General features: G+C 39.1%; 1 protein-coding gene across 2 annotated transcripts; it reads left to right on the top strand.

Annotated features, from left to right (window-relative positions):
• Positions 1–962: 962 nt before the first annotated feature.
• VSTM2A (V-set and transmembrane domain containing 2A) lies at positions 963–25345 on the top strand. Of its 2 annotated transcripts, none has more exons than XM_054192563.1 (5): positions 963–1041; positions 3453–3619; positions 4532–4582; positions 8721–9057; positions 25257–25345. In XM_054192563.1, the coding sequence occupies exons 1-5, from the start codon at positions 963–965 to the stop codon at positions 25343–25345; spliced, it is 723 nt and encodes a 240-aa protein (XP_054048538.1). The 2 variants fall into 2 exon arrangements, with proteins under 2 accessions (XP_054048538.1, XP_054048539.1); XM_054192564.1 differs by lacking the exon at positions 25257–25345 and adding an exon at positions 25135–25211.
• Positions 25346–27987: the final 2642 nt, after the last annotated feature.

The raw sequence follows: 27987 nt of genomic DNA, 5'->3' as shown, positions 1-27987 counted from the left end.
GCACACTCTAAGTATCATCTTCTTTATCTGTCTTTGAAGACAAAATGAACAACATTTTAATGTAAGATGTTAGAAGCATAGTTATTTGGAGCAGGCAATAGTGAGTGCAGGAGGATTACTGACTAACTATTTTCACCACAAACCCTGTAAGAGGGAGAGAAAAAGGAGAAAACAGAAACAGCTTAACTCACCAAAAATCAAACCACTGCATTGCCCTCTTAGCCACTGAGTGTTTTGGGATGTAAGACCGAAGATTACATCAGTACAATAAAGGCTCCCTGCTCTCTCTACAGTCGCAAGCTGTACACTAGGAAAAAAAAAAAAAAAGGAAAAAAAAAAAAAAAAGCACAGCTTTACCCTGGCATCAGAGCCAGTAGAAGTCAGAACAGGTAGAGAGGTGTAGAGAACAGGGAGAGAGAAGGAAGGGTTAAAGGCATCATCGCAGCCATTAGAGGGAAAAGTTGAAGCAATACAGGCACAGTAGACTTCTCTCTCCCCCACACCCCCCTTTCTTTCCCCCACTCTCCTCTTCCCAAGCTGGATCAGTGTGTAGGGAGGGCAGTCATCACGCCATCCTGAGCAGTAGGAGTTGACGTTGGACGAAGCTGCCAGGTAGCTGAAAAAGGCACAGAAGGCAGCTGATATCCACTTTTCAACGTGTTTTTTTTTTTTTTTTTTTTTTTAAGTCTGAATCTGGACTTCAAGCAACACAGCGCCTGAGACAGCTCATCTGAACCACACTGTATTGCAATACTCGCTCTTCCCAAAGAAAAAGACTCCACTGAGTAGCAGAATGCTGCCAGTGTCGCAGCTAGGGCTACAATACAGAGCCTTTTTGTAACATTTTAAAATCTGTTTCTGTTCATATATTTAGAGATACATACATTCATATATCAATTCTTCCTTTTTTGAGGGCACCTTTGGCTTTTGTTACCCTGATGTGACTTCTTCTTCGTCTTGGAATGATGGGGATCTTTCTAGCTTATGTTGGATTCATTTTCTTTTCAGTTATCTATATTCAACAAGGACTTTCTACACAAGGTAAGATCACTTATTATAAAATACATGTGTGTGTCTTTCTATGCTAAAACAGCCTCAGAAGGGGGGGGGGAGAGAAAGGGGGGATCGCAAGGAAAAAGAGAATAAATAGAAGGTAAACAACCACAATGTATAGGAGACGAGAACACCAAACATCAGGTTTAAATTTAGCTTTATTTTTTTCTGTAAAAAGAAACAGAAGTGAGAAGTTTCCCCAAAGTAAACAGGCTTCCTTTACTTGATTGCAAAGAGGAAAATAACAGGCACCTTTGCAGAAGAGTAAAGGGGTGTTGGTTAATCAACATACATGCATTTAGGTTGTGCACATTAGTATATAGGCATGTATGCATACAATAAGTACCTACCCGTGCATGCTTAATTATTGCATTCAGACCAAGTGCCGGATGGCTAAATCTACTGCCTCCCTTAAAATATTGCAGTCTTCTTTTGTGCTGCATCCCCTTTCCTCTCCTGTTACCCTGCAATCCTCAGAGTCAGACCTTCATTTCGATTCTGTGACTATGTGCATTTCTGGGCTCCCCCCACAAAAAAAAAAAAAAAAAAAAAAAAAAACCAGAAAAAAAAACAGGAAAAAAAAACAGAAAAAAAAAAAGAAAAAAGGGAGAAAAAGACAAGATCGACTTCTTTGAAGACCTCCCCCCCCACCCCCGTCGCCTTCCTCCCTCCCTGCCGAAAGGCGCGCCTTGCATTTCAAGCAGCCCCGGCGCTGCAGGAGCCGGTTGTTTGGGACCTCGCGGCTGCGGCGACGCTGTCAGCACCATGGACAGAGCGCGCCGGGCCGCTCCCCTGCGCCCGCTGCCCCCTGCGCCCGATGCCCGCTGCCCCCACACGCTGCCCGCTGCCCCCTGCGCCCGCTGCCCCCTGCGCCCGCTGCCCCCACATGCTGCCCGCTGCCCCCACATGCTGCCCGCTGCCCCCACCCGCTGCCCGCCTTTCGCCGCCGGCAGCTCCCCGCCGGCTCTGCGAGGCTGTGCCGGGCTGCGCTCGGCGGTGCGATGGGGGAGGGCGCCAGCAGCATTCCCCTCCGCCTCCCCACACCGCTCACACGCACTGATCAGGAGGGGAGGGAACGAAGAAACCAAAAAAAAAAAAAAAGCCCCCCAAAAACCCCAAAACAAACTTACAAGCCCCGAATGCACAAAATGCACAGTCCTTTTGTCAGTGTAACTCGGTGACTAGCAATCGCTGACTGGTGGGGGCGGGGGGGCAGAAAAAGGGACGCCGTGAAATATAAAGCTAGTAGCTTTGCTGAGTATCTGTTGCCAAGCGCTAATGCAAGGGGAAAAAGAAGTAAAATTGGTCGAGCGTATTGCCAAATTATCCCACCAATTCCAGGCTAGCGAGAAAGCCTGGATAGAGAAAGAGGGGAGGAGACAGCAAGCAACATTTCCTTCACATCATAATATGCTCTAGTCAATCTGTAACAACACATAACAGAAAGCAACATTGCAGGGTCTTTCCAAATTTCCTTCTTCTTGAAACACAAGTTTTATTTATTACATTGTTTGTCTGTAGTCCCCCTCACTTACCTCATTGTGCAATTACGTTGCACAATTTTAAAGTGAGTTATAGGAACGGATGAGAAGGAAGTAAAGACTGAGACTTGAAAAAATACTGGTGCCCTGGACTATGTCCGTCAGGATTAGTTTTTAAATCTAGCAGTGGTACATTGAAATGGGCAAATCCTGTTTGTTAAAGAACTGGGATACAAAGGTGAAGGTTGGTTCTAGAGAGTATATGCAAGGACTGAGAAACAGAATATGTATTGCTTCTTGGTCTGATTATGCAAGCAGAGGTTCTCAGGAAGAGTAACTAACTCAGGTAAACCGTTTGAAATGGGCATTTTGATGAGTGGTTGTAACCCGCACCTCAGAGGAGTGCCCGTTCCAACAGCCACTCCAGCCGGCTGTGGAAGGTTTAACAATTCACACTTCTCCAGCTCAGCCCTACGAAATACCATAAATCAGTCTGATTTTTTTTCCCTCTTCCAAATTGGTCTTGCACAAAATCCCTCAGTGAGTCTGATGAAATACTGCATTCTGCCCAAGGGTATTTGGACCTAATTACATAAAACTTTACTAGCCCATGGGAGCAAGCAGGGGGGTCTATAGCATTTCCCATGAGCAGAGCTTAGAGTGTAAAGAAGGTGGATTTATGCCTAAGGGAGGAAAGGCATACCCGGGTGTGAGAGAAACCGGGGAAGATAACGTGTGGGGAAACTGGAAAATCAGAAAAGAGGGGGAATGAGAAAAGAAAACAGATAAATTAATTAAAAAGGAAAAAGAGAGAGACAGAAGCAAAAAGGCAATACGAAAAAAAAAGAAAAAAAAAACAGAGAATAAACAATGAGTAGGTAACAGGAGATCCCAATATCTTATGCATTTGTTTTGCAGCAAAATTCACTGAGTTTCCGCGAAATGTCACGGCCACTGAAGGGCAGAATGTTGAGATGTCCTGTGCTTTCCAAAGTGGCTCTGCTTCGGTGTACCTCGAAATCCAGTGGTGGTTTCTGCGGGCAGCTGAGGACCAAGAGGCTGGAGCTGAGGTGACAGGCACTCAGGTACTGACCCTCTGCCATGGGGTCCCCAAACCACCTGGGAATACCACAGGAGAAGGGGTTGAGAGGAATGGAGGGAAGGAAAGAAGGAGGGGGCAGGGGGGAAGAGGGAAGGAGCAGAGGGAGGCTCTGGTTCTCCCCAGGGACTTAATTTTGACCATGAAATAACAGCACAGGAACCTGCAGATAAAAATGCCCACCTCGAGGGATGGTGCCTTTGGTGGCTGTCACTCTCAGGATGCAGCTAGGGACATTCACAAAACCACATGGATTTCCAAAGCCTGCCTTTTTTCTTTTTTCTTTTTTTTTCCCCTCTCTTATTTTCCCTTTGGAAAGCAGCTGTTCAGAGACTGCTCCCCGTGCGAATTTTTTATTTCCCAAATGACAAGATCCTACACGTGCCCTCCAATTTACAGCTGGTGCAGTCGAGTTGGCAACCCTAACTCTCTGTGCAGCTGCCACAGGAGGGCACACGCTCTGGGGGGAGGGCCGAGGTGGGGGGGAAGCAGGGGGAAACCACTGCCTTAAAGATGCAAAAGTCCCCATCATACAGCAACGCAATTTAAGCCTTCCGAGCGGGACAGAAGGGACCACGTCCACTTACATTGCCATCCCGGGACCCTCCTCCGCTGCCACCTCCACGCCGGTCTAGGCTTGCAGCCCCCCACGACCCCACGAAAAGACGCCCAGGCGACTAGGGCGGGCCGTGGGTGCGTAGGGCACTGCCCCTCTGCCGTTCTTGAAGGGTGTCCGGCGGTTCGTGCCGGCTCTCCCCTGCGCGGCCCGCAGGTGGCAGACGCGCCGCGCCGCTCCACGGGCTCCGCGGCGGCTCCGCGGCGGGGAGCGGGGCGCGGAGCCGGGGGGACCGGCGGGGCGGGGGCCGGCGAACCCACGGCGGCGTTCCTTTCCCTGCAGGTGGAGCTCTTGCCCGAGCGGGATCTGGACAACGACGGCACGAAGATCAGCGTAAGTGGGGCCGCGGGCAGCCCCCGCCGCCGCGCCGGGAGCCGGGGACGCGACACAACACCCCACCCCGGTGCTGCCGGCGGCCGCCTCTCAGCGGGCACGGCGGGGTGCGGCGAGGTTGTTGTTGTCCCCTCCCGCCCCGGCTCATCCCCCTCCCCACCCGCACCGCAAACCGAAGCGGCCGGCAGCCCGCGGCTCCTTCCTCGCCGGCCCTGGTAGAGGGTGCCAGGACAGCCCTGCCCCACGCAGCCTACATCCCTGGGCACCCCTGAGCACGAAGGCATCAGCAAGCAAGACCCAGGCAAAACACACCCTTTGGCAGGCTCTGTTTCCACCCCGTGAAGCAGACAGCCTGCACCCATCCTTGTGCCTCTTGTTTTCACATACCCGGGGCAACAGCCGAGTCTGCCTTAGAGCTCCAAAACTGGTTTTAAGGCTGAAATTTGGCTGTGAAGCTGCACTTCTCTTCAGCGGGGTGTGCAAATATTTAAATGGATGCTTTCCCAGGTTCATATCCACTGACAGAAAAAGAGCTCTGAAAGTCTTTGGGCAAGACCTCCCTGTTGGGACTAATCTCCTCTCTTGGCCACTGAGGCTCTTTCTTAGGAAAGTGGGATTCTGACACCAGAGTTACCGATCTGCCATTTTGAGATTAAACCACAATGTTGTCTTAAAATTATGAGCAACGTTGCTCCAGCCCTTGTCCAGGGAAAGGATGCCTTCCTCAGTAGACCTGTATCCTGAGTCAGGCACAAGATACAGCCCCTGACTTCAGAAGAGTTCAGACCCTCCTCCCTCAGTGTCCCAAGAAATGTGCGGTGGTGGGGTCATGGTGTGGTGCTCACTGCAGTGGAAAGACACAGATACTATTAGGGAAACCCCCTTTGGGCTCATAAAGCAGTATCTTTCTCAGACACAATCCCTTCAGAAGTGCCTTTTAGATGCAGCCAAGGCTCTAACTACCAGCAAAGTTTAAAACAGCAACAGATAGAGGTGAATCATTTCTTTTAAATCCTTTACTCTGCTGCTCTTTGATGCCTACAAATAACTAACCAAGTAATTACATCAGGTCAAAGTGCAGCTAGGTATAGCTAAAAGGCATTTATAAATGAGTGTTAGGTCCCAGTCCAACTAAATTGGGCCCGGAAGAGGTTCACAATGATTCCAAGTGTGAAATTGAGACGCAAACGAGGTCAGATCCCGCTCACTGCAGGTCTGCGGATTTATTGTTATTCCCCACCAAAAGTCACTGAGACAAGTGATAGAGTAAAGGCAGAAGTAGAGGAAAGGCAGAGAAGAGAAGCAATGTTACAGAGCACAGCAAGAGTATAGTCACCACCACAGGCCTGACGACATCTCGGCGGTCCTCCATAAGTTCAGCAGCATCCCATTGATCCGTGGTTGATGGTGGTGGGGGTCTTGGTCCCGATTCCCAAATTGTGGTGGGTCGCCGTGCCAGTTATAGTCCAGGTAGCCCAGGTCATTCCGTAGCTTGACCAGTCAGCGTGACGGTGGCCTTTGCCCAGCCAATTGTCATTTTACATGACTGCCATATAAACTTTTCCTGCTCCCTTGCTGTTTGGGCAGTGCTTGGCACAGTCATTGTGCTTCAGGAATTTGGGAGTTAACAACAGAGGCTCGGGTGGGCCCCGGGCTGGGCAGGGTCTGGCCACTCTGACAGCCAGAGGCCTGCACCCTTTCCAGCTGGGGGAGCAACACACCCTCCTCAGCTGCTGGCCGTCTTGGGTGGTGACTGGCAAGCAGGAGGGTGGTCTGCAGAAGGTGCTAAATAGATACAAGCAGGCTTCTTATCAGCCTGCAAGCCTGCTGTTGATTTGCAGAAGCTTAAGCAAGCTTTGAGACAATTATTTTAAAGTTCTAGTCTTTCACAATGAGAAATCAGATACCATACAAATTCTAGCCATACTTAACATTTCCTATGATACTTCTCACCATAAACGATTTGTGTCATGGACCATATCTTCAGTTACATTTCTAGACTATCTTACAAAGGAGTGGTCTTTGGATACTATTCCACTAGACGTAGTGCTAGCAGCCAATTTATTCCTTATCAATACTGGCCCATAGTAATCCATAAGATCTATGACACAATATAGGCTGTAAAGTTTGTCCCATCTTTCAAGTTAAAGATCTCTTTCTCTCATTATGTGTGATAGTAATTCACAGTGGGGTATTTATACAGTGTTTTTATAAGCTTGCATAAAACTTTTTATATTTGCAATTAAAAAAAAGTCAACATTAGGTTGACAGTCTAAATACACTTGTTAAAAATGTAGCCTTCTTTTTTGTCTTTCTTGAAGGCACACAGAGAGTCTCCCTTACTATTACTGGGAAGTATCTTCATGAAGAGGAGAGCAAACTTTTAAGTGCATTTAGTAAATTCTTTAAAGAAATGGTAAAATATGCTGTGTTTTTAAACTGCTGAAATGCACCATTTCTATTGGGTTTAAATGATAATCAGGCATATATTGAAAACATGTATACATGCTGACTGCAACCATTTCTAAATTTCAAATGCAAAACTCAAATTCTGTTTTCCATTGGTGCTATGCAACAACTTTGCAGATGTTGCATGGGAGCAAATGAAGGCAGAATATGACCTACAGATCCTCTGTCCAGTCATATGGCTCATGTGAAACTTCTTTAATCCCTTTACAGAATATGAGCTGTTCAGTAGAGATATGTTATTATTGAATATGATTTAAATAACTATCCAGCACTTTCTGTGTAATTAATATTGCATATGTTATGCCTGAAAGTATGCAATCCATACTTTCAACTCAGCTTGCCAAGTATAAATTCAAAGCTGGATACAACACAACAGCCCGTAAAGTCCATCCAGTACCTTAAAGCAATAATGTATTCACGAGTATTGCTCTTCAATTTATCAAGCAGGCAGAATAGGTGCTTTGCCAACACTGGTAACTACAGCATGCCAAGCTATCAGAAGCAATGTGCTGTATAATCACCAATACCACATGCCTAGTTTCAATCTAACAGCTCTCCATTTTTGTGGCCTACCATATATTCATTACCCTGATGTTTCCCCATTGCCTGTCACTGATATGATACAAGGCAGCATTTTTATGTTTACCATGTTTATGTAGTGGTGTAAGTAAACCAGGCTCAGGAGTTCTTCAAAGCTGAAGTTTTCTGTCCAACTGAATCCCTTTTAACTGGCTTCCTGTGGGGCAACAGATATTAATCCAGATAGAGAGTAATAGCCAATTAATTAAATATAAATTCTCTGAAGTGATGAACATACAAAAAAGAATCTGTATTACCTTTCCTAATGCATCTTAATACCTATCACAGATTTCTGGATGCATAATTTACTCATGTGTGTTTTAATTATGATGTGAGACAAAATTATATTATGTTACCCTCAGATATTAAAAGCAATTAAAAATAAATCAGGAGTCTTATTTTAGCTGACAACTTTTAAAATGATCTTGAGTATGTGCTCCCTGAATATGTGCTGCAGAAATGATACATGACTTCTAATAAGTACACACTTACATAAATGAGACAAAAGGAACTACCTGACACAAGATGTCTTGTTATAGTTAATAAACAAAAAAATACCAAAGGTTTAGATGTGCCTGAAGGAGACAAATTGAATGTCAAATATGCAGTTTCAATGTAGTGAAGACTACAACCTAATCTAAGAAATTGTTATTAAAGAAGTTTAAATATTGGCAAACATCTCCAACAAATTTTTTAATGCACTAGTTCAAAAACTGACTTATTCAATAAAGCCAACTAACTGGAATGGTTTAACGAACAAAGTGCACAGATAGTAGGTTTATGTAAGAAAGCTCATTAAGAATGTTTATGATCTTGAGCAATTAATTAGAATGAGGCCAATTAGCATTTCAGAGCACACCATCTAAACAGTTTTGGAAAGAAGATGTCAGACATCCTCATAGGTACAAATAATCATATTCATCCCTGATGGAACTTCCCTGCAGTAAGCACAATCACACCACTGGTTAATTTGGTACTTGATCTTCTCTGGACAGGCTCTACATCGGTAGAGGCTTCCCAGAGAAAGAATAATACCTGACAACGTGTTTGTTTGGTTTTTTGTTTGGCTTTTTTCCCGGCAAATTTGCAGACAGTGAAAGTACAAGGGAATGACATCTCCCACAAGCTGCAGATTTCAAAAGTAAGGAAAAAGGATGAAGGCTTGTATGAGTGCAGGGTGACCGATGCCAACTATGGAGACCTTCAGGAGTACAAGGCCCAGGCATTTCTCAAAGTCAACGCTAACAGCCACTCTCGGCGAATGCAGGCCTTTGAGGCATCTCCAATGTGGTTGCAAGACATGAAACCTCGCAAAAACATCTCAGCAGCTGTTCCAAGTAGCATCCATAATTCTGCCAATCAGCGTGTGCGTGCCACCTCCAGCCCTGAAGCAGCAGCCAAAATCCCCAAACAAAGTCCACAATCAGGTATGGTAAAGCATTTTGAGCTTTCATTTGATTGCTTACCAGCATGTAAAAGGAGGCTAACTCAACAAGGTAACCAGGAATTGTGACTAGGAAGAGTGGGGTGCTCCTTTATTCCTCCTTCTTTCTGGCTCTGTCCCTCCTGCTATATCTCCTTACTTCCTCAAAGCCGAAGAATAAGTTTCTGGGCAGAAGAGACAAAAAGCCAACAAAAATTCCTGTATGTGTGTTTTATCTCTACTGGCTTTATCCACTTAAGGTTAGCTGTCTAATCAAAGTTTAGCTTTCCCTGTAGTGAGTGAAGAGAGAGAGGAACATGTCAGTGAATGACTCATCTCATTTTAAGATGGCTGTGCATGATAAATTAAATAAAACACCCATCCGGAAGTTAATTTATACCATTCGCCTAACTTTTATATCTCTAATATATGGTGAAATTAATCTACTTTTAGTATCAATCCTGTTTTCATAGGGAAGTAGGCTTGTAAATCTCAGCAGACCTTAGATGCAGCAGATGATAGTTTTTCAGTTGTGTAGGCTTTAGGAAGACCGTGGGTTTGTCAGAGAATGTAGGTTTGTCATCTTCAGCAGCTTGACCGTTGGCTTTGAATCAAGCATTAAAATAGTAACGCCTCAATTGTCTGTCACATAGAAATTAACATACTACACATTTTTTTTGGGAGATTTTGTACACCACTGTATAAATACCCTATAAGCAATGTAAGTTTGCATTTTATACATTGGTACCGTAAATTTCAGTTATGCAAAGGTACATGAATATGCAGGAGGTGCAACTGTTGACCACTGTATGATGGCAATAAGGAGACAGGCAGGATAAAAAATTGAGACATGTTGTAAATCATCAAAAATCCTCTGGAAAAAAAACAGTGCAAGTTTAAGGGTTTCTGTGTTACTTCTGTTTACACTGAGGGCCCAGTGTAAGGCAGTAGATCACAGCCTGGCTTAAAATGTATAACAGAAGATAACCCAGTTTGTTGCGATGCATCAGTTTTCTGCTAGCAAATGCCGTGTCATCAAAACCAAAACTAGGAATATGACAAATTTCATAGCAGAACTATTGTGAAATCACTTTCATCTTTCAAGCATACTATTAGAAAAACATTTTTATAAGGAAAATATATTTAATTTACAGATTGGAAAAATACGATTATTTATATGAAAATTATTATTGCTATTAGAAAAGATGATGCGCATACTACCACCATTTTACCTCTGTATACATTTTTAACATTTATTTTAAAGTTACTTTCAGTTCTCTTTCCCTGAAATGGAGCCACTTTCATTTTGTAGCACTTCCAAAAAACGTTTGAGCTCTTAGAGGAAAAAACTATTTCAATTGATTTAAAATCATTGTTCTACCATGGCTTTCAGAGAAATGTATATACTGATTATTTTCCATCAGACTCATACATTTCAAAGTAGCAGACTTGTCCATAAAATGAAAAATCTGGTTTCTGTTCAGTTCTATATGAAATTAATTAAAATAGTCACAAGTTTATGAAGTATATAGCTACTGACTACACTGCACTGGGGCCAAAGTGTGCACACAACAGCCAATCATCTACTAAATCACTTTGTATATACAATTGAATCTATAATATTGTTAATGTCTTTAGTCCAAGCAATGTCTTGCCTTATTACTGGACATTTATTATTTGACAGCTAGTAGGTTATTTCATGTCCCTATAGCAAAAACAAACAAACAAACAAACAGAAACAACAATCAAAAGACACCAAACCAAATCAAACCAAACAAACCCCATAGAAAAGCTTCATCTCTATTTTTTTCCTTGAGCAAAGATTACTGCAAATCAAGTGTAGACAATCCCAATCATAAATAATTTAAAAATTAAACAGGTTAAAATATAATTTAGTTTATTAATTCATTTGTTTTATGATGGAGCACAGATTAATGCTGTATTCATCAGAGGTGAAACTCATCTACTGAAGAAACAAAGAGTGTACAAGGAATCCACATTAGGCTTAATTTCAATTTAACGGTCACTTGCTACACAGTAATTACTGGTGATATTTTTGATGAACATCAGTTTAACACTTGAGAACCAAGATTTACTTTCCTTTTCTCAAGAAAATCTGGGCCTGATTTCACAGCTATGGTGTGATTTGGATTTTCGCTCCATTTTACACTCACTCTATACAAATAGAAATATCCACGGGAGCACAAGACAGTGGAGGGTCTCTATGTGACTTTGAGGACCAACTTCACCTAAGGAAGGAGAGACAACAGCTATGAGATGTCAGAAAAGCAGAAAGGGGGTGTCGTAGACAGTAATAGTCTTTCTTTTCGTGATATTGAATCAACACAATCTCCTTGATACTGTCAAAAGAGAAACTCTTCTCTTAAACATCATGCTAACTATATATGCACGCACAAGACTGATATGTAATTACATTACATGTAAGCAATATATCCATCCAGCCTAGAACACAGAAACATGTCTGAGTACAAATTTGTCATTATTAACCACATGTTTGTATTTGAAAGACATAATGGGTGATTGTGATATGCTTGTTCATGTTGAATAATACACTGACTTCAGCAATACCGTTTCAAGAGAGTACTATGAACCATAGGTAATTGTGTCAAATAGTCTCCAATATTAGAGAGCTGGTACATAGTTATTAGCAAGCAATATATTTCACTGCCCTGCTCACAGACTATTGCAAAATACATTTACAGCAGAGGAAAACATGACACTGTGAAATTATTGGGAAATCTGTATTCACTTATTTCTGAAGAACTTGGTTACAAATACAGGAAAGATTGTCTCATTATATGACTGTTTTGTCTCAAAAATTTATTAAGGGTAGATAGCACTTTACTTAACTCATTCTATCCTGAAGCACACTGCAGAATTCTATTTATTTCTTAACAATAGATGTTTAATGAGTAGCTCTAGAAAAACAGATTATAGTCACTGCCATTTTAAAATTACAGTTTTTCCCAGCTGAACATATGTTTCTGCCATTTTCCCCTTTTATTCAAAAGTAAGAATATCTGTGTTAACTATGAAGGGGTTATATAGCCAGGGCTGAATTAACGTGATACAAGGTCCATTCAGGACTTTGCACTGCTCTGAAAAATGCTATGTGAGTGTAAAAAAGATATTTGTTATTTTTAGCATAATGGAGATTCTATATAGGAAGAAAGAGCTAAAGAGAACACGTCCCACAGACAGTCTTCAGATAATATACTGAGAAGCACTAAACGTCTACCCCAAAGTCAAAAAAGTCAAGAAAGTAAAAGTCAAAGCTAAAACAGCTTGACCCTTTCATTTCATATGCATGGGCTGCAGCAAATGAAGTAAGCCATCATACCTTAACAGGAATCTAAGTAATTTGACAAGCTAATCTGCATATATCCAGAAAATGTCCTATGTAGGTGGAGTGACAGACATTTTTATTCTGCATAATTCATGACAACGTATCTTAGCCCAAAGCTAAAAGTACAGAGTTATCACAGAGGCTTGTAACTCTAAGCAATGCTGCAATTAACTGAGGTCTAAGAGCTGCAATGAATTCATGCAAAAGAAAGCTAAATAATCTACAGGCTGTACCAAATCTCACCTTTTCATGGATATAAATCTAGACAAATTCTGCTATCTGCATTCAAGTCACTCAATATTTATAGCAACACAAAGGGTTGCAGAATTTGATGTGCTGAGAATTTGTATATCCCTCAAACTCTTCCTGTTCTGCCAATGCCATGTTAAAGCACTCAAAGTCATTAGTTGCTTTTCAGACTCAAGATCAGGCTCAGAGAACTTAAAAGAGAATAACTACAAATGAAGAAGTGACATTCGGACCATTGTCTGACTGCTTGCATACAGACTCTGCACATTTCTAGCAACATTTTGTTCTTTCCTGATGTAACAAATTCAACTATTGGCCTAACTACATGCCTAAACTCTTCCTGTGATGATGGTAGTGTTGCGGTGAGTTACTTGAAAAGGAACACAAAGGAGAAGGTGGTCCTTACCTAAGACAGAATGACCTGGATTTTTGGCATCATAAATCACACTAAGACAATCATCAGGCAAAAGAATGCAAAAGAAGAGAATGAAAACATATATCTTCAGTCTGTTGATACTGATAAACTGATGACATTCCTTCCAGCCTCCATTTTTATCTAAAGAATCCAGGATTCTCATCAGACTATTGTAAGCACAAATTTTATGCCAATTTGGAATGTTATGGGATATAAACCCAACTTCTGTGTTGTTTTTGGTTGTTTTTTTTTTGTTTTTGTTTTTTTTTTTCTTTTATGCTACATCTCCTCCTAAAGTGAAGGGACAAAAAGTCTGCTCTAGCCTCCACCAAGGCGACAGACAACATTACTGCTTTCTTCACTAACAGAAAGACTTTGGCTTTTGAGGCTGCTGTTTTAAAAACTGTGAGTACCCATAAGGCTGAGAGGCACCAACTGTTTCTGTGATTGTTGCACTGCAAAAAGTCAAGTCTCTGTTTCCTTAGGACTACATTAACTACATTAAAGCAAAAGCCAAATGAGAGTTTTGTTCTTCTGATTCCAAACCTTATTCTCAGAAATTCTTGCAAAAAGATGATGCAAGGACTATCCCATTTCACACCTGCATACACTACAATCTCTGCTTTTACTTGAAATATACACTTTGGTTCTCCCTTCCTGAAATGAAGTCACTCCACTTCTTTATATTCTCTGAAATAATGGAACAAATCCTAATCATATTAATTGATGTAGCCCTATTAGCCAGTTAGTTGTTAGCCTTGAAACTGTAAGCATCTTCTGAGAAGTGCTAATCTGCTCCAAATAACTTAATTGACAAAGCAAGGTCTTAACAGCAGCTAAACCTCTTTTTTTAGACTGGGGTTTCCAATGCAGAATGAACTCACTTTTGCCTTATGTTTCTTTCAAAAAACCCCTATCTTATACGTGCATACTTACTGATAGAACCAAATGCATAAAAGTATTCAAACTCCTTTTCCTAGTGCTTAGTCTAACTGAACCCAATAATAAACAAACTGTTTTCAGTGGATCTGCAGTTCTAAATCCTGTCACAAACAAAAGGGTATCTACTTTTTGTAACTCGCCCTCACTGCCGTTGCCAGTCAATAATACTGCACCACTGTCACCTTTCTATTCATTTCTCTTCCTCTTATAAAAACACAGGTTCAGGAATGAAGAAGAAAAAGCCCTTGCCAACAAATACGTGTTCACTTTTGTTGTTCTACGATTTTTATCAGTTGCTCAATCCCACATGCCCGCGCCAGACTAAGTACCAGATATGCTTAGTTTCAAACATATCCTCTCTGAAATCAGAGATATTATTTCATCCTTAGTTATGCCCATGGTTAAGCACAAATACTGAATCATAGAAGAAAATCATGGTCTTCTCAGAATTGTTGAGATAATCATGGATTCTGTCCTTAAACATATGATATCTGCACTGTAAAAGTGATCGTGTTTGGAAACAAATGCTAAATAACCTTAGCTTATCAACTTAAGGGAATTTGAGAAAGGTAATGGCATATTAGAAGCAGCCTACTGCAGGAAAAGGGACTCCATTGCAGATATACATTTTTATTATACAAACATAGCCTGTACTACTCTTAAGCAGTTGCTTTTTCAGGTACCGTACAGGTTATATGCTTGAAAACATGGAAAACTGTCTTTGGATGCTGTACTACATATTTGCCTCCTGTGAAGCCAATCCAGAAACAGTGAGGACAAACACAGCAGGAACTAAATGCCCAAAGTTTGAGAAACTCATTCTGCCCTTTCTCCATCTACATTGTTTTTTATCTACACACATATATACTGAGATCTTTCCTATTCTTTTAGTAACCTCATCAGTATATTTCACTGTCCATCTGGCACTGCTGTGTATGCACTTAACCAAGTCTTTTCCTTTCTTTTAGCTATTTAAAAATGAATCTTTCAAACTTACCTCACCTCTGGAACAAAACTGATACATGAAGTTCTGGTAGGGGACCCCACAGGAGTTCCCTGAGTAGCAGAATCACAGTCATTCTGTTCTACTTGCCTGATATAACTTTATTTGCTAATTAACCACTAGAAAGATTGCAGATGGGCCACAGAGTTAGTAAAGAGAAGAAAAGAAAGGAAGAAAAGAAAAACGGGGGGGGAAAAAGCTGTTTATGAGTTCTTTGTCAGTCACTCAAATTGCTTTTCATTGCTACACAATTGGACAGCTTGCACTGGGCCTTCAGAGATTGCAGCATATGTGACAGGGCCTGCTCTTGAAATAACTGATGGGATTTTCTTGCTTCAGAACACAACTCGTTAGTTACTTGACACATATATAGCAAAGCAGAGGCCATTTTCAGATGAGAAGCAGGAAGTTTCTCATCTATGGTGTCCTACTTCATTATGAAAATCCTTTGCATCACTTAAAATTAAAACAAATTGGTAGAATTATGTGGTAGTTGGAATGGATACAACTCTGCTGAAGCCAAAAGAACTGCATTCATTTACAATAGCAAAAAATTTGGCTCAGTCATAAGGATGAATGTGAATTCTCTTCTACTCATGAAGTGAGAGTGAATTATAAGAAGAATCTAAGCTTTACCCAGCTTGTACCACCTAAAGTTGTTTAGGACGGTGAAGCTGTCTGGCAGCAAAATGAAGGGAAGGAAAAAACCTGAAAACTGCTATTTTCAGCTCATTCAGATTGAGGGGGAATGGGTATTCTTGGTGGTGGGTTTTGTTCCTTCAGGTTTTTTGTGTGTTTTCTCTTTAGCTTTGACGAACATTTTCCTAGTATTTATCTTGAAATCTTAGGCTGAACTATCTGGAAAGCTCAACATTCTTAGTATTTTCTTATTCTCTGGACAGGGATTTTCCATTTGATTAAATAATTCATGAGCTTCAAAGATATTCCAGACATAAAACCTTCTTTACAGCTGCAGTAATAATCAATTAATCCTGCTTTGCTGATGATAAAGCCGGGTGTCATTTGAAGAGCAGCTGATGATCTTTCTACTGGCATTCTGAAAAGAAGACTCTGCCCCAAACCTTCTATTTTACCTTATCGTAAGGAAGTTGCTGTCATACTTTCTGGGAGTGCAACTTGCTATCCTGTCTGTGTGTGGGTGTTCCAGTCTGATCCACCTCACTGAAGTTTTTTCCCCCACCTACGGACAAATGCTATTGTCTCGGAACAAAGATGCCTAATGTGCTGAGAAGAATAAAAATGTGAAAGTTAACTGCCACAGCTAGAATTCCCAGAGCTTCATACACACAATCTGTGTGTTCATCAACAGCAACAAAAATACAGATAGCACATCTGGATGACACTGTGACACTGCTGCTATTCCTGTTTCTACTGCTGTTATTCCCACAGCTGCTACTGTTGCCTGCAACAGTGACTGGGGCTTTTGGCCACCAAATCACAGCCATAGAGCTGTAATGATTATAGAAGTGACTTCTATATGACCATAGAAGATGGTGTATCCAACTCCAGTTCATTCTGTGCAACTGAAAAAAGAGTTAAAAGGGCAAGATACATGAACTATGAAGCCAAGAACTAGCAGTAGTTCTCACAGAGAAGTAGACATTCAGACGCTGCAAAGCCCTTTAGTAGAATAATACTATTTGAGAATATGGATACATAGCATTGTGCCCGTCTGAAACTCTGCCAAAATAAGAGGCCGAATGCCTGTTTTGTATTCTGTTGAATTATTCACATGCATACAATACGTACTGATCAGTGACCATCTTATATCCGAAGAGTCTTTGAATAACAATGAATGACATTTCATGATTACGATTGATCCCACATCTCAGAACTGTAATGAGAAAGGTAAAAAAAAAATGAAATAAAAGTAGAAAAAAATCAACAATATGGCATGTGAAGGAGATAGAATTAATACAGGATTTGGCACAAATACTTCAAGCTTCATTCTCACAATCTACCATTTTTGAACTAGTGCACTGTGGTTGTAGGGGTGATAATGTTGTATTTTTTTATTTGTATCACAGTAATAACAAGGGTGAAGCCTTTGAGTTGTGAACTCTGATTTAGCTCTTACAATTTAAAATGTTGCCACCCAAATTTTCTGTCTTGCCTCAGTCAGAAGTTATTGTCCCAAACCTGAACAGCAGAAGGAAATAGGGGCCTGCTTCACAGCTCTCCCAGTTCGCAGTGTTGAGCATTACATTAAGCCTCTATGACAGCTGATAAACTAAAACATTGGGGTTGTTAAATTGACATAAATGAAGAGATGGCATGGGTTTTGCTTATATCACTCCTACCTTTGGGGGTTTAATTTCCATAAGAGGGGGATGTAGGGAGATGGAGGCACTATCGTCTTAAACTGCTTCAGCTAAAACCATTAAAAGCTCGTGAGTCATAGCCCTTAGACAGAGGTATGTTCTGTTAGTCAGAGGCATTGTTCTAATCTCTATAACAACTACATTATCCACCCGGCAAACAAAGGATCAAAAGAATGGTCCCTGCCTCAAAACACTTACCATCTAGGAATCAGGCAGAAGAAAACAGACTCATCCAGTTGGATGGGTACACATAAATGTGAGCTTAGCTGAGTTCCATGAAAAAAGCTCTTATATAAATGATATAAATAGAAGGAGATCAGGTTGACTGTATGTCAAACATAAGCCTAAGCAGTGTCAGGTGTGAAAAGCAAGCAAAGGGATTGAATATCTCATGCTGAAATATTTACAAAGAAGGATAATTTTCCTTCTGTCTATGTTATAATAACCCTCTTTGTATATATTTTTCTTGGTATGACAGTGCTGTTAAAGATGACAGAGTAATATTAAGTACCATCCCACTTAAGATTTTTTTCTGATAGATGAAAGGAGGAACAGGATGCAAAAACCACAGGAGGAAAAAGACAAGTTCAATTCTATTTTTCTTCAAATAACAGTCTTGTTGCAATTTTATGGTATCTTTCAGAAATGGCTTTGTTAACGGTTTCATTACAATGTGGCATGTATCAAATATACACACATTAATACATATTACAAAAATGCTGAGCAATTTATGCTGGAGCCATGTTTAGTTACAACAGCAGAAGCTGGTTACTAACAAAAGGGTCAATGCAAGAAGAATTTTAATTAACAACCCAAGTTCCCGCCTTCATTCAGGATGGGGCATAACTATATGCAGGTAAAAAGATGAGGACAGGTCACAAAAAACTGTATTTGCTTTGGAATCAGCTGTTACCTGCAGATAAATAGAAATGCACTGGTTTATATATTTTTTCTGTCACACATTTAAAAAAGTCCAAGATATTTTATATCCATGGTTTTCCGGGATAGAATGAGAGAGAAAGGTGCCCAGTGCTGATAAGAGCAGTCATAAAGCATGCTGCCAGTGGTTCTCAAACAATACCAATTAACCAATTTAGGGCCTGCATATACTTGAGCTTGCCCCCTTCCTCCTCAGATTTTAAATGTTGCAGTGGGCACTGGATATTGGACTGTTTCTCACACTAGTTTTATTTAAATAGATAACACTGATATTTCACCGATGATTTGGAAATACTTCTCTTAGCAAGCTTTTTCCAAAAAAGTACTCTCTCACTGAAATAGAAACAGCTGAAGTCAATGCATTTTTTATACACATGAAGAGATCTTCAATGTAAAGAAAGAAAAACACAAAAACAAAAAAACCCCAAACTTTGCAGACTCAAACACCAACTAAAAGGAGGAAGAAAATTAGGATATCTGCTACAAATGGCTGATGCCTGATCATTTGTGAATGAGAGCCCAATGTCTTTCTCTGAAGAAAAGAAGGTCAGTCAGGGTAGTTTGAGTATCAAGACAGAAAAGCTTCCACAATATGTTAAATATATAGTGATGGAAGTAGTCATAGTTGCACAGCCACTAAACAATTCAGAGACATCAAGAACTCACTATATCCTTGGCTGAACACACAAAATGTGAGGTAGCTGAACACTAAACAAGTTTTAAGCTGCTAGAAGGAGGAATATGCTTCTGGGTATATCTAAAGCTGAAAGCTGTGTGCCTTAGGTTCAAAAATCATTTTGAGTCTGATATACTCTACCCCACATATCACCTGCAGAGAGAATTAATCTACACTTCATTTCACCCCGAATGGGTACCTAACTTACTGCTACTTTACTATTTTCAACTTGTTTATGAGACTATCACATGAAAATGTTAGGGAAATTAAAATTTCAGAAGCTGAATTTTTGATGGAATAGTCTCTCCAGATAGCTAGACTTGCTTTCACACCAAAACAGCCTAAGTAAATTTCTAAGAAGCATAAGCATAAGCATTTAACAAAACTTATGATCACAGCTATAGAAATGAATGACAACCATGAAGCCAATGCAAAACTGTATCAGGATTTCCTAATCACGCCAATATGTAAAATATTGTTTAGTCCTGAACTACTTGCTAACACAATTTAAACAAACTACATATTAAAATAGAAGGAAATGCAGTGATGAGAATGTAGGTTCTGAATTACAGGATGAAGAACACAGGAGAGTGCAAAAATTACACTAGAGGTGGACTAAGCCAACTACACTATCCAGTTCATCTTCCTGAAAAACTGTGTTCAAACTCAACAGTGATTTTTGGCTATTTTCATCAGAACAGTATGAAAATCTGTAAATCTTGAAGCACTTTGCATTTCAGTAATATGTTTCACGATCTCACTCCTCCCTCCTGCCTGTTCAAGGTAAAAGGATAACAGGGTCAGATCATTCTGATGATCTCATTTTCATCTTTGAGAATGACATTAGACTTCCTTCCTTCCTTCCTCCCTCCCTCCATCCCTCCCTCCCTTCCTTCCTTCCTTCTCCTCCCTCCCTCCCTTCCTCCCTTCCTTCTCCTCCCTTCCTCCCTCCCTTCCTCCCTTCCCTGAAGAAGGAAAGGGGGACCTCAGGTTTCTGTAAGGGAAATTTTCTTCCTGAGTGTGGGTATATAGTGGGTATATATTCTAGCAGTATAGGAGAGCTATAGGTAACTGTGATTTCTGCAATTCAGAGGAATAAAAATGATAGTAATTGGTAGGCCAGAGAAGAAGAATCTATTTATTTAAAACCCATGTGACACATATTAAAATAAAATTTCAAATAAAATCAACCATAATTGGTTTAACCTGTCTTTATGGATGTAACACTGCAAATGCCTTCCAATAAATCTTGTGGTTCATTAATATCCCCAGTACAATTAAGGCAGGTATTTCATGAACATTTCCTTACTTTACATGGAAACAGTGCAAAATTATTATTTCATGTTGTTTCAGCTGGGGTTGGCAAGAAGGCTATTTCAAATCTAGCACTACAAAGCAAAGCTGAGTGTTGCAAAACAGCAAACCAGGTGCTTAAAGATGGAAAATATCAGCACAAATTCCTGAAAAATGAAACTTCCAAGGTTTTAACACCTATGTGATTTCAGAAACCAGTAGTAGAACAGAATTAACTCATTCAGCACAAGCTGAATATATATCCCCCACATATATGCAGGGATAGTTTATATAATGCAAACAGAGAATCTAAGATGGACTTTGGTGTGACTGGCTGTATTTCTCCTGTACTGATCAGCACAGAACCAAGACTACTCAGGCGTTAGTCTTCACTTGTGATCAGTAGCTTACTAATTAAAGGAAACTCAAGGATACTCTCACTAAACTTAGATGTTTAGTAAAATATTAAAGCAGTGCTGTTGAATTCACAGATGAGTTCTGCTTTTTATATGACGATACACTAATCATTGTAAGCATAACTGTAAGAATCCAGTTGTCCGAGGCTCTGATGGGTATTGAGGCTCAGCGTGCAGGAGGCTAGTTCATCCCAGAGACCTCCCAAACCTTAGCAAGCACAAGGAATGCCAAACTTGCTAAACTTCAACTCTTGCAGATTCAAACTATTTGAGACCCAAGGTGGTTAACCATGTAAGGTACTCTTACAAATAGAGGATGCTAAAATTGTAAGACCTGAGGCAGCTGCTTAGTTTACAAATCCCTGTTTTGTCCAGTTGTGAAAAATAAATGGTCAAAATTATGAAACCAGCATTTGCTTTTTTCTGCTTGCATCCCAAAGTCACACGTATTTTTACACAAATTTTGTCTGATCAATATCTTAATGAGAGCGAGGGATTATAGTCATTCAGGCATTCAATAAGTAACTAGTTTTTTGATCAGTTTGGGTTTCCTAACAATTTATAACTTCTGCTGGTTTTATTTTATACTTAGATGCTCTAACATTAATCTCGAATGAACAAAATTGATGTTTAGCTATTTAGTCCATACACCATGAGCCTTGAAATATGGTTCAGCATTTGTGACAGAGATTATTTTATTATAAAATAATAAAACTCAGATCACAACTATTTATCACTATTGCTTTTTCTGTTTTCCTAGCATTTAAGTAAACCACATATTTGAATAAATCACAGTTTCAAAGAGCTTAATGACATGAACTACTCTTTCATGCTGTTTCACAGAAACTTATCTCATGATCACATGCCTTTGGCAATACAACATTTGTTTAGAGAAGAAGGCTAACAATTTCATGGTCACTTGCTCTTTTGGATGTATGTCAGTCACAGGAAATTAAAGAAAACACATGGGTATTTACATCTCACAGGAAGAATTTAACTGAATCCCAGTGGCTGATAGGTAAAAACGTGAGAATCCCTGACCCACATGTCAAGTAGAGTTTAACTAATAATGTAGAAATAATATATGCATATACTACCATTCTTCTTCCAGGTTACTGTCTTTAAGGGTAACATAATTGTAGTCCGGTTTGCCCAGTGTTTTTGACCTGCAATAAAATTTCTTTTAGCTCTCATTATGTTAATTAGAAAATAATGTTAGAAATGGTGAGGAAATGAATAATCAATTTAGCAAACCCACAGCCAGATCAACAGGGTTTTACTTATATTACCGTGCTCACAGTTCCAATGATACTAAGTCCTGGTCAAAACTGTACACCAAAAACACATCTACATGAAAATTCTGAATTTTTATACTCTGTATTTTTGAGTCATTTGGATTTGGATTCTGGTCTGTACTTTACCTCTTACTTAAGTCTAAAAATAGTGAAACTAAATCTCCGATTTAAACATCATATGACTTTTAGATTCACAGTCAAAATGGAAATTTCTGACTATTTCTGGTCACTTATCCTTTATCAAGATGGAAACCAAAATAACAGAATATCAGCAAATATGACAGAATAGAAAATGTAAAAAATCTAAAAGGACTACTTTTGATTTTACTATGTATTTTTACTATGTATTGCAGCTTTCACCCCTCCAGTATCTAAAGAAACACTTGGGTTCATAAGAGAACAAATATAGGTTTTTTACACACCTAAGTATATTTAAACTCCAATTGTATTTCATCAAGAATCACCAAAAAGATAAAAGTACACCTAATAGTCATATATTTCACTGTATATTGCAAGGCAATTTTATTGGGGGTGATACATTACTGAAAATGTATCAGTTTGGGTTAGACAGCATTTTGGAAACTGTTGAGCCAGTAAATACAGACCTGATATGACATTAGAATATACTAATCAGCTCCTGAAAACATGCAGAGGACACTGTTTATGACAGTGATTTCCAACAGTCCCAACAGCCTCTTTCTTCTCCTAGAAGATGAAATTGTTTTAGTTGCATTTCTCTTAAATTTTTCTCATGTGTTCAGTATTGCTTTAGCTTGTGCATACTGCATGTATTCTAACCTAAATCCCTTGCAAGATAAACAAACTTGCCGTTTACAGAAGAACATACTATAGAACATGTGATATGAATTGTAGGGAGGTCATGATTTATACAGAGACTGAACATTAAAAAAAAAAGGATTATCATGTGTATGCAATATATGACCCCTAATTTGGGGATCTGCAGATGTCATATTGGAAAAAAAGGCAAAGCAAAACAAAACAAAAATCAAAGAATGCTTTGCCTGCAAATATTATACTTCTGCTTTTCCCACTGTGAAATAGTTTAAGTCAAAACTATTTTGTATCATACTGTTTCTCTTCTACACAGTACAGCTTTCAAATTCTCAAATTATAATGCCATTAATCGTTAAAAAAGCTCTTTTGAAAATATCCATGAGACTTTTCTGAGTATTTATCCTTATTTGCATTGTATGTGTCTTGTGCAGAGGAAATGTATCTCCAAAGACCTCTTTAGAATTGTCTTGAGCGGTGTATTTTTCTAGTTCAATCAAAAAAAAAATTAAATGGAATAAAACAAGTGAAAACAATTCAATACACCATGAAATAATCTAACACTAACAAAGGTTCTAAGTTCTGCTAACCTCGTCAGGAAAAGAAAAGCCTTTATAAAAAACTGTCAAATGACAAATTTTACACCTTATATAAAAGAGAGAACAAAGCCATGTTGCCGTAAAACCAAAACCAGAAATTGAACTTGACCCTTGGGTGCAAGCTTGTAAATGCTACCTGTATGAGAACAGCCCACAGGAAGAAGTTACACCAAATTTGCTTGTGTGTTTGCTTGTTCCTAATACAGAACAAGTGTTTTGAGAAGCCTAGCAAACTACCGCAGTGTAGTACAGGTAGACTAGCATTATCAGATGGGCAAGGGAAAAATAGGCTTCTCACTCATGTCTATGTTCAGTAAGAGCTCAGAGTTCCCTTGGACTTCTTTGGAAATCTCAGTAACGTCTTTGAGACATGTCTCTATTTAAAAGTTTATATTCATTTAGAAATTCAGTTCACACATAGATAATGGAAATATCACTGTTACGTAGAAGCCCTTGTGTATGTGACAGAGGACTAAGAGTCTTTTATGGCAACTACTACGTATGCAACGTCTCACACCATGTATTTACAAAAGGAAGCAGTGTTCAGAGGTCTGGGATTTAGTTTAACCCTCATTTTTGAAGGGAAAAATTTACTAAAACCGGGAACAGAAATACTTCTTGCTACACCTATAAACATAGTTAGCAGATATAGAGAAATGTTTTACTGATAAATATCTGAAAACTTCTAAAAATGAGCATTTTCCTTGAGTTCTTTTTGTTTTCATTGAGTACATTCTTGGTAAGAAGATAAATGTGCTTTTAGGGGCTGCAATGGGATTTAGCATTCTGTTTAATGTTAAAATCTTTACAAAAATAGCTTATACATGATTAATAGATTTTTTAAAATATAACCAGTTATTAAAAGCCCAGCATTATTATGGCCTGCTTATAACACCATTATTACTTTGTTATAGAATTGATGCCTGTAACCATCAATACCCTCCATCCTTTTCAAGTATACAACACAGCTATAAAATCTATTAATCACGCATTAACCTGTTATAATTGTTTATAGTGTAACCAAATTAAATTTATGGTTTTCACCTCAAGTAATACATTTCAAATTCTGAATGTAATTCTTTATGATATAGGGAGTTATCAAGCACTGAGACTTGGTGTGCAAGACAACTAAATGATCATGTCCTTGGTGTGTGAACATTTCAGTCTAATTAGTCTAGTTCTGAATGGTTTTATTCTGACAACGTACTTAAAACATAAAGTCATGTTTTTAGAAATAATATGTACCATTGTTTTCATAGTTTTTAAAAAGAAAAAAGAAATCTGAGAAAATGTAATTTCTCAAAAATAAATACTCCAGACCTTTTAGCATTCTGTTCCCCCCTTGTAAATAGCACAGCCATTTGCTAGTATCTGTCTCCTCTGTTTTACAAGAAAACGCTCTTTAGCCACTAGATGAATTTTTTGTTAGAAGTCAATGATGTGATGCTGGAAATTATTTTGTAAAGAACACTCTGAGGTGCAAGGTGGTTGGGTTTATTCCTTTTGGTATACGGTTTCACTGGATAACGTTGTTTAAAAAGAGAAAGAAACAAAAGCAAAGCAAAACAAAAAACTCCCTGGGACTGAAATACTTTGTATGTGTTGTTATTTGCAGTGCATGCCAAGACATTCATGGGCACCAGAGCCAACCTGGCGAGCTAATTAAATATATAAATGTATGTGTTTAAAACAGCCTTATAAGGAGCATTGGAAATCTGCAAGATGAGCGAATATCTTATAACTTCTTCCGCAGGTGCGAGGATAGCTACAAGCCATGGACTTTCTGTCCTGCTTCTTGTTTGTGGCTTTGTGAAGGGTGCTTTGCTTTAATCTAAAAGTGCTGACTTTTTCCAATATCACTTTCTCTTCTTAAAGCAAAGAGCAAATCGCCTGTAAAATCCACGGAGCGGACAGCAAAGTTGACCCTAACCTCCAACCACCACTCTGCACCCAATGTACTCTAAATCTCTACACAAGGAGCACCTTCTTCAGGAAGTACAAACAAAAATACTAAATAAATAAAATTAAAAAAAAATAAATATTATAAAAAGAAGAGGATACCACATGTTTTCTTGATATATCTTATTTTCTTTGGCGTATCACTGATCTTTTATTTGAAGAGAACTGGTGTGATGTAATCAAATGTTTTGTAACAGCAAGACCTAGTTTCCTTTTCTTTCGGCAAGGAGAAGCCTCATCCTTGACTTCTCAGGGGTTGGCCTGCGAGTCATCATTATTACAGAATTAACCATCGATGACATTTGGTTTCCTACGCTGAAAGAACTGTTCCAGCCTGGAAGCAAACAGAGGCAAAATAATGAAACAAAACATAGTGATTTAACATCGACCCCAATAAAATACCCCACAAACTTTATAAAAAAAAATATTCTTTTTTCATTTTTTTTTTCTTTTTGCATGAGGAATAGGGAGGAGAAAAGGAATTCTACAAAGCAGCTAAGCAGACTAGAGGATGTTGTTTCTGGAGGACAAATTTTTTTTTTTCTTTAGAGTTCTTTAGGTTTTGTGGTTTTTTTTATTTTATTATTATGCATTTTCCCATGTGGGTTTTTTTCCTGTCTTTTTTGGTTGTTTCTTGTTCAATGGTGGCAATTACTGACTTAGGCCAACCCCTGATGACTGTGTGGAGGTTTATATATATATATACATCTTTTTTTTGGTTTTGTGTGCGTTCTATATTTCAGTGTGTTTTCTCTAATTTTGCAACTCCTGTATATGCAAAACTAACTTAAATTCTGTAAATTGCTTACAGTCTGTGTGATATAACTTCAGAGTAGACATACTTGGTCCTCATGCAAGCCAGTTTTTAATATTATCTATATGTCGTGCCACCAATCAACATCTTTATTTCCTTTTTTGACAAAACATCACTCTTTAGTTTGTAATTCAGTACTGTGTGGATTTTGTAATACATACATTCACTTCCACAGGTTTGACCCCTTTCAGCCCTCTGTTTACTCTGTAAATGCACATTAAAATTTGTTATGGTCTCTAGACAATGAATTATTTTAGTTTTGTGTATGTTGTGTTGGAGTTCAGTTGCTGAAAGCTCTTTTAATTTGTGATGTTTATAGAGAATTAAGTGATTCGGTCACTAGAGACTGTAAAACGCAGGTTTGCAGTTGAATACTGCATGTAAAGGAAGGTTAGAAGGGGAAAAGAGACAAATAGAACATGGCTTAAAGGATATTCTTTTGGTAAAGAGTTTTAGGAAAGTGAATTTATTACATTGGTAAAGTATATTTACATCACAGCTCTTTCTACATGGCCAAAGAAGTGTCTTTTTTTTTTTACTTTTTCTGGAAGTGGATTGTCTTTACTCATTGCTATTCTTAATTAAAATACTTTATGTCTGTGAACTGAATGTGAGAATTTTGCTGTTGAATGAAGTAATATGCATTACATGAATTACATTCATTAATGCAGGAAGGAAAAATTGCTACCATTTGCAGCTGCAATCAGGAAGGTTTTTTTTTCTTGTTCCCCTCCTTCCACTGATGCTGAACAATCCACACCCTTTCATTTACCAGCACAGACAATCACGTATACCACATGCTTATTATGATCTATTTACAGCAGCATTAAGTAGCTGCAGTGTGGTCAGCTGTGTGATTTCTCCTCATTTTGCAAGTAATATAGAAGGAAGTAAAACAGTATGTTTAGTATCTCACCAGTCCATGGCCTACAGGCCTAACATTTTATTTTTAAATGCCCATAAGTCTGAAGTTTCCCCCCATTAATTTCCAAGGAGAAAGAACAAATAGTCAAATAGAATCAAAGGGTAATACACGAACATTTTGGAAGAGGATAACATATTTGTGCAAATCTTATTTCCCTTAACCATAGATTGTGTACTATACACTTGACTGGGAATAGTCAGCCTTTCTTTGTTTTTAGAAGTCTTAGCAGTAATAAAGAGAGTAGAAGTTTTGTCTAATAGAGATAAATCAGGAATAACTGTCACAAGAAAAAGGGGAAAAGTTCTTTTATTTCAACATAAAACTAATGACCCACTAAGAATATTGTGTATTGAAAAGGTTTTGCTCCATAGGAATAACATTTTACCAGCTTACTGACAAAGGACATAGAAACAGTCCCCGTTAGAGTGTTCTGAATCAAAACAAATATTGTGGACCAAAGAGGAAGTAAATGAAAAAAAAGAGACAGAGCTTTTAAAAGTTTCATTTTATGACCACACCTTTGGAACAAAACTTTCAGAGTTATGGAGGAAAGGCTGCATTTTCCCCATGAAATGTATATCTGTGAGTGCATACTGTGAGAAGTTCCCGTGTGGAGTTTGGAAACCTCAGTTTCCATTGGTCTTAAGCAGAACTAAATGCTTAACATCACACGTGTTTCATATGTTTACTGTATACCTATATCTTGTATGAATATTCCATGTATGCACATAGTCCTATAGACAACCTGCAGTGACATACGGCATTTTTCAGAAGCAGTTTTGCCTTGCATTGTTAAAGTTAGCCTCTGGTTACTATGTTAAACTGATACCGTGTTTTGCTTTATGCTGTTAGATGCTTAGATATAAATCACCATGTACTAGAAAGTAAGATTAAAGAACCAGCTGAAA

Source organism: Rissa tridactyla, chromosome 2 (genome assembly GCF_028500815.1).
Source record: "Rissa tridactyla isolate bRisTri1 chromosome 2, bRisTri1.patW.cur.20221130, whole genome shotgun sequence".
NCBI classification, from domain to species: domain Eukaryota; kingdom Metazoa; phylum Chordata; class Aves; order Charadriiformes; family Laridae; genus Rissa; species Rissa tridactyla.
Note: the sequence above shows the minus strand (reverse complement) of the source record. Positions and strands in the feature narration are given on the sequence as shown.

Coding starts and splice junctions, on each gene's coding strand:
- VSTM2A (XM_054192563.1), top strand. CDS start 963: ATGATGGGGATCTTTCTAGCTTATGTTGGATTCATTTTCTTTTCAGTT. Junction 1,042..3,452: donor ACAAGGACTTTCTACACAAG/GTAAGATCACTT, acceptor TTTGTTTTGCAG/CAAAATTCACTGAGTTTCCG. Junction 9,058..25,256: donor CAAACAAAGTCCACAATCAG/GTATGGTAAAGC, acceptor CTCTTCTTAAAG/CAAAGAGCAAATCGCCTGTA.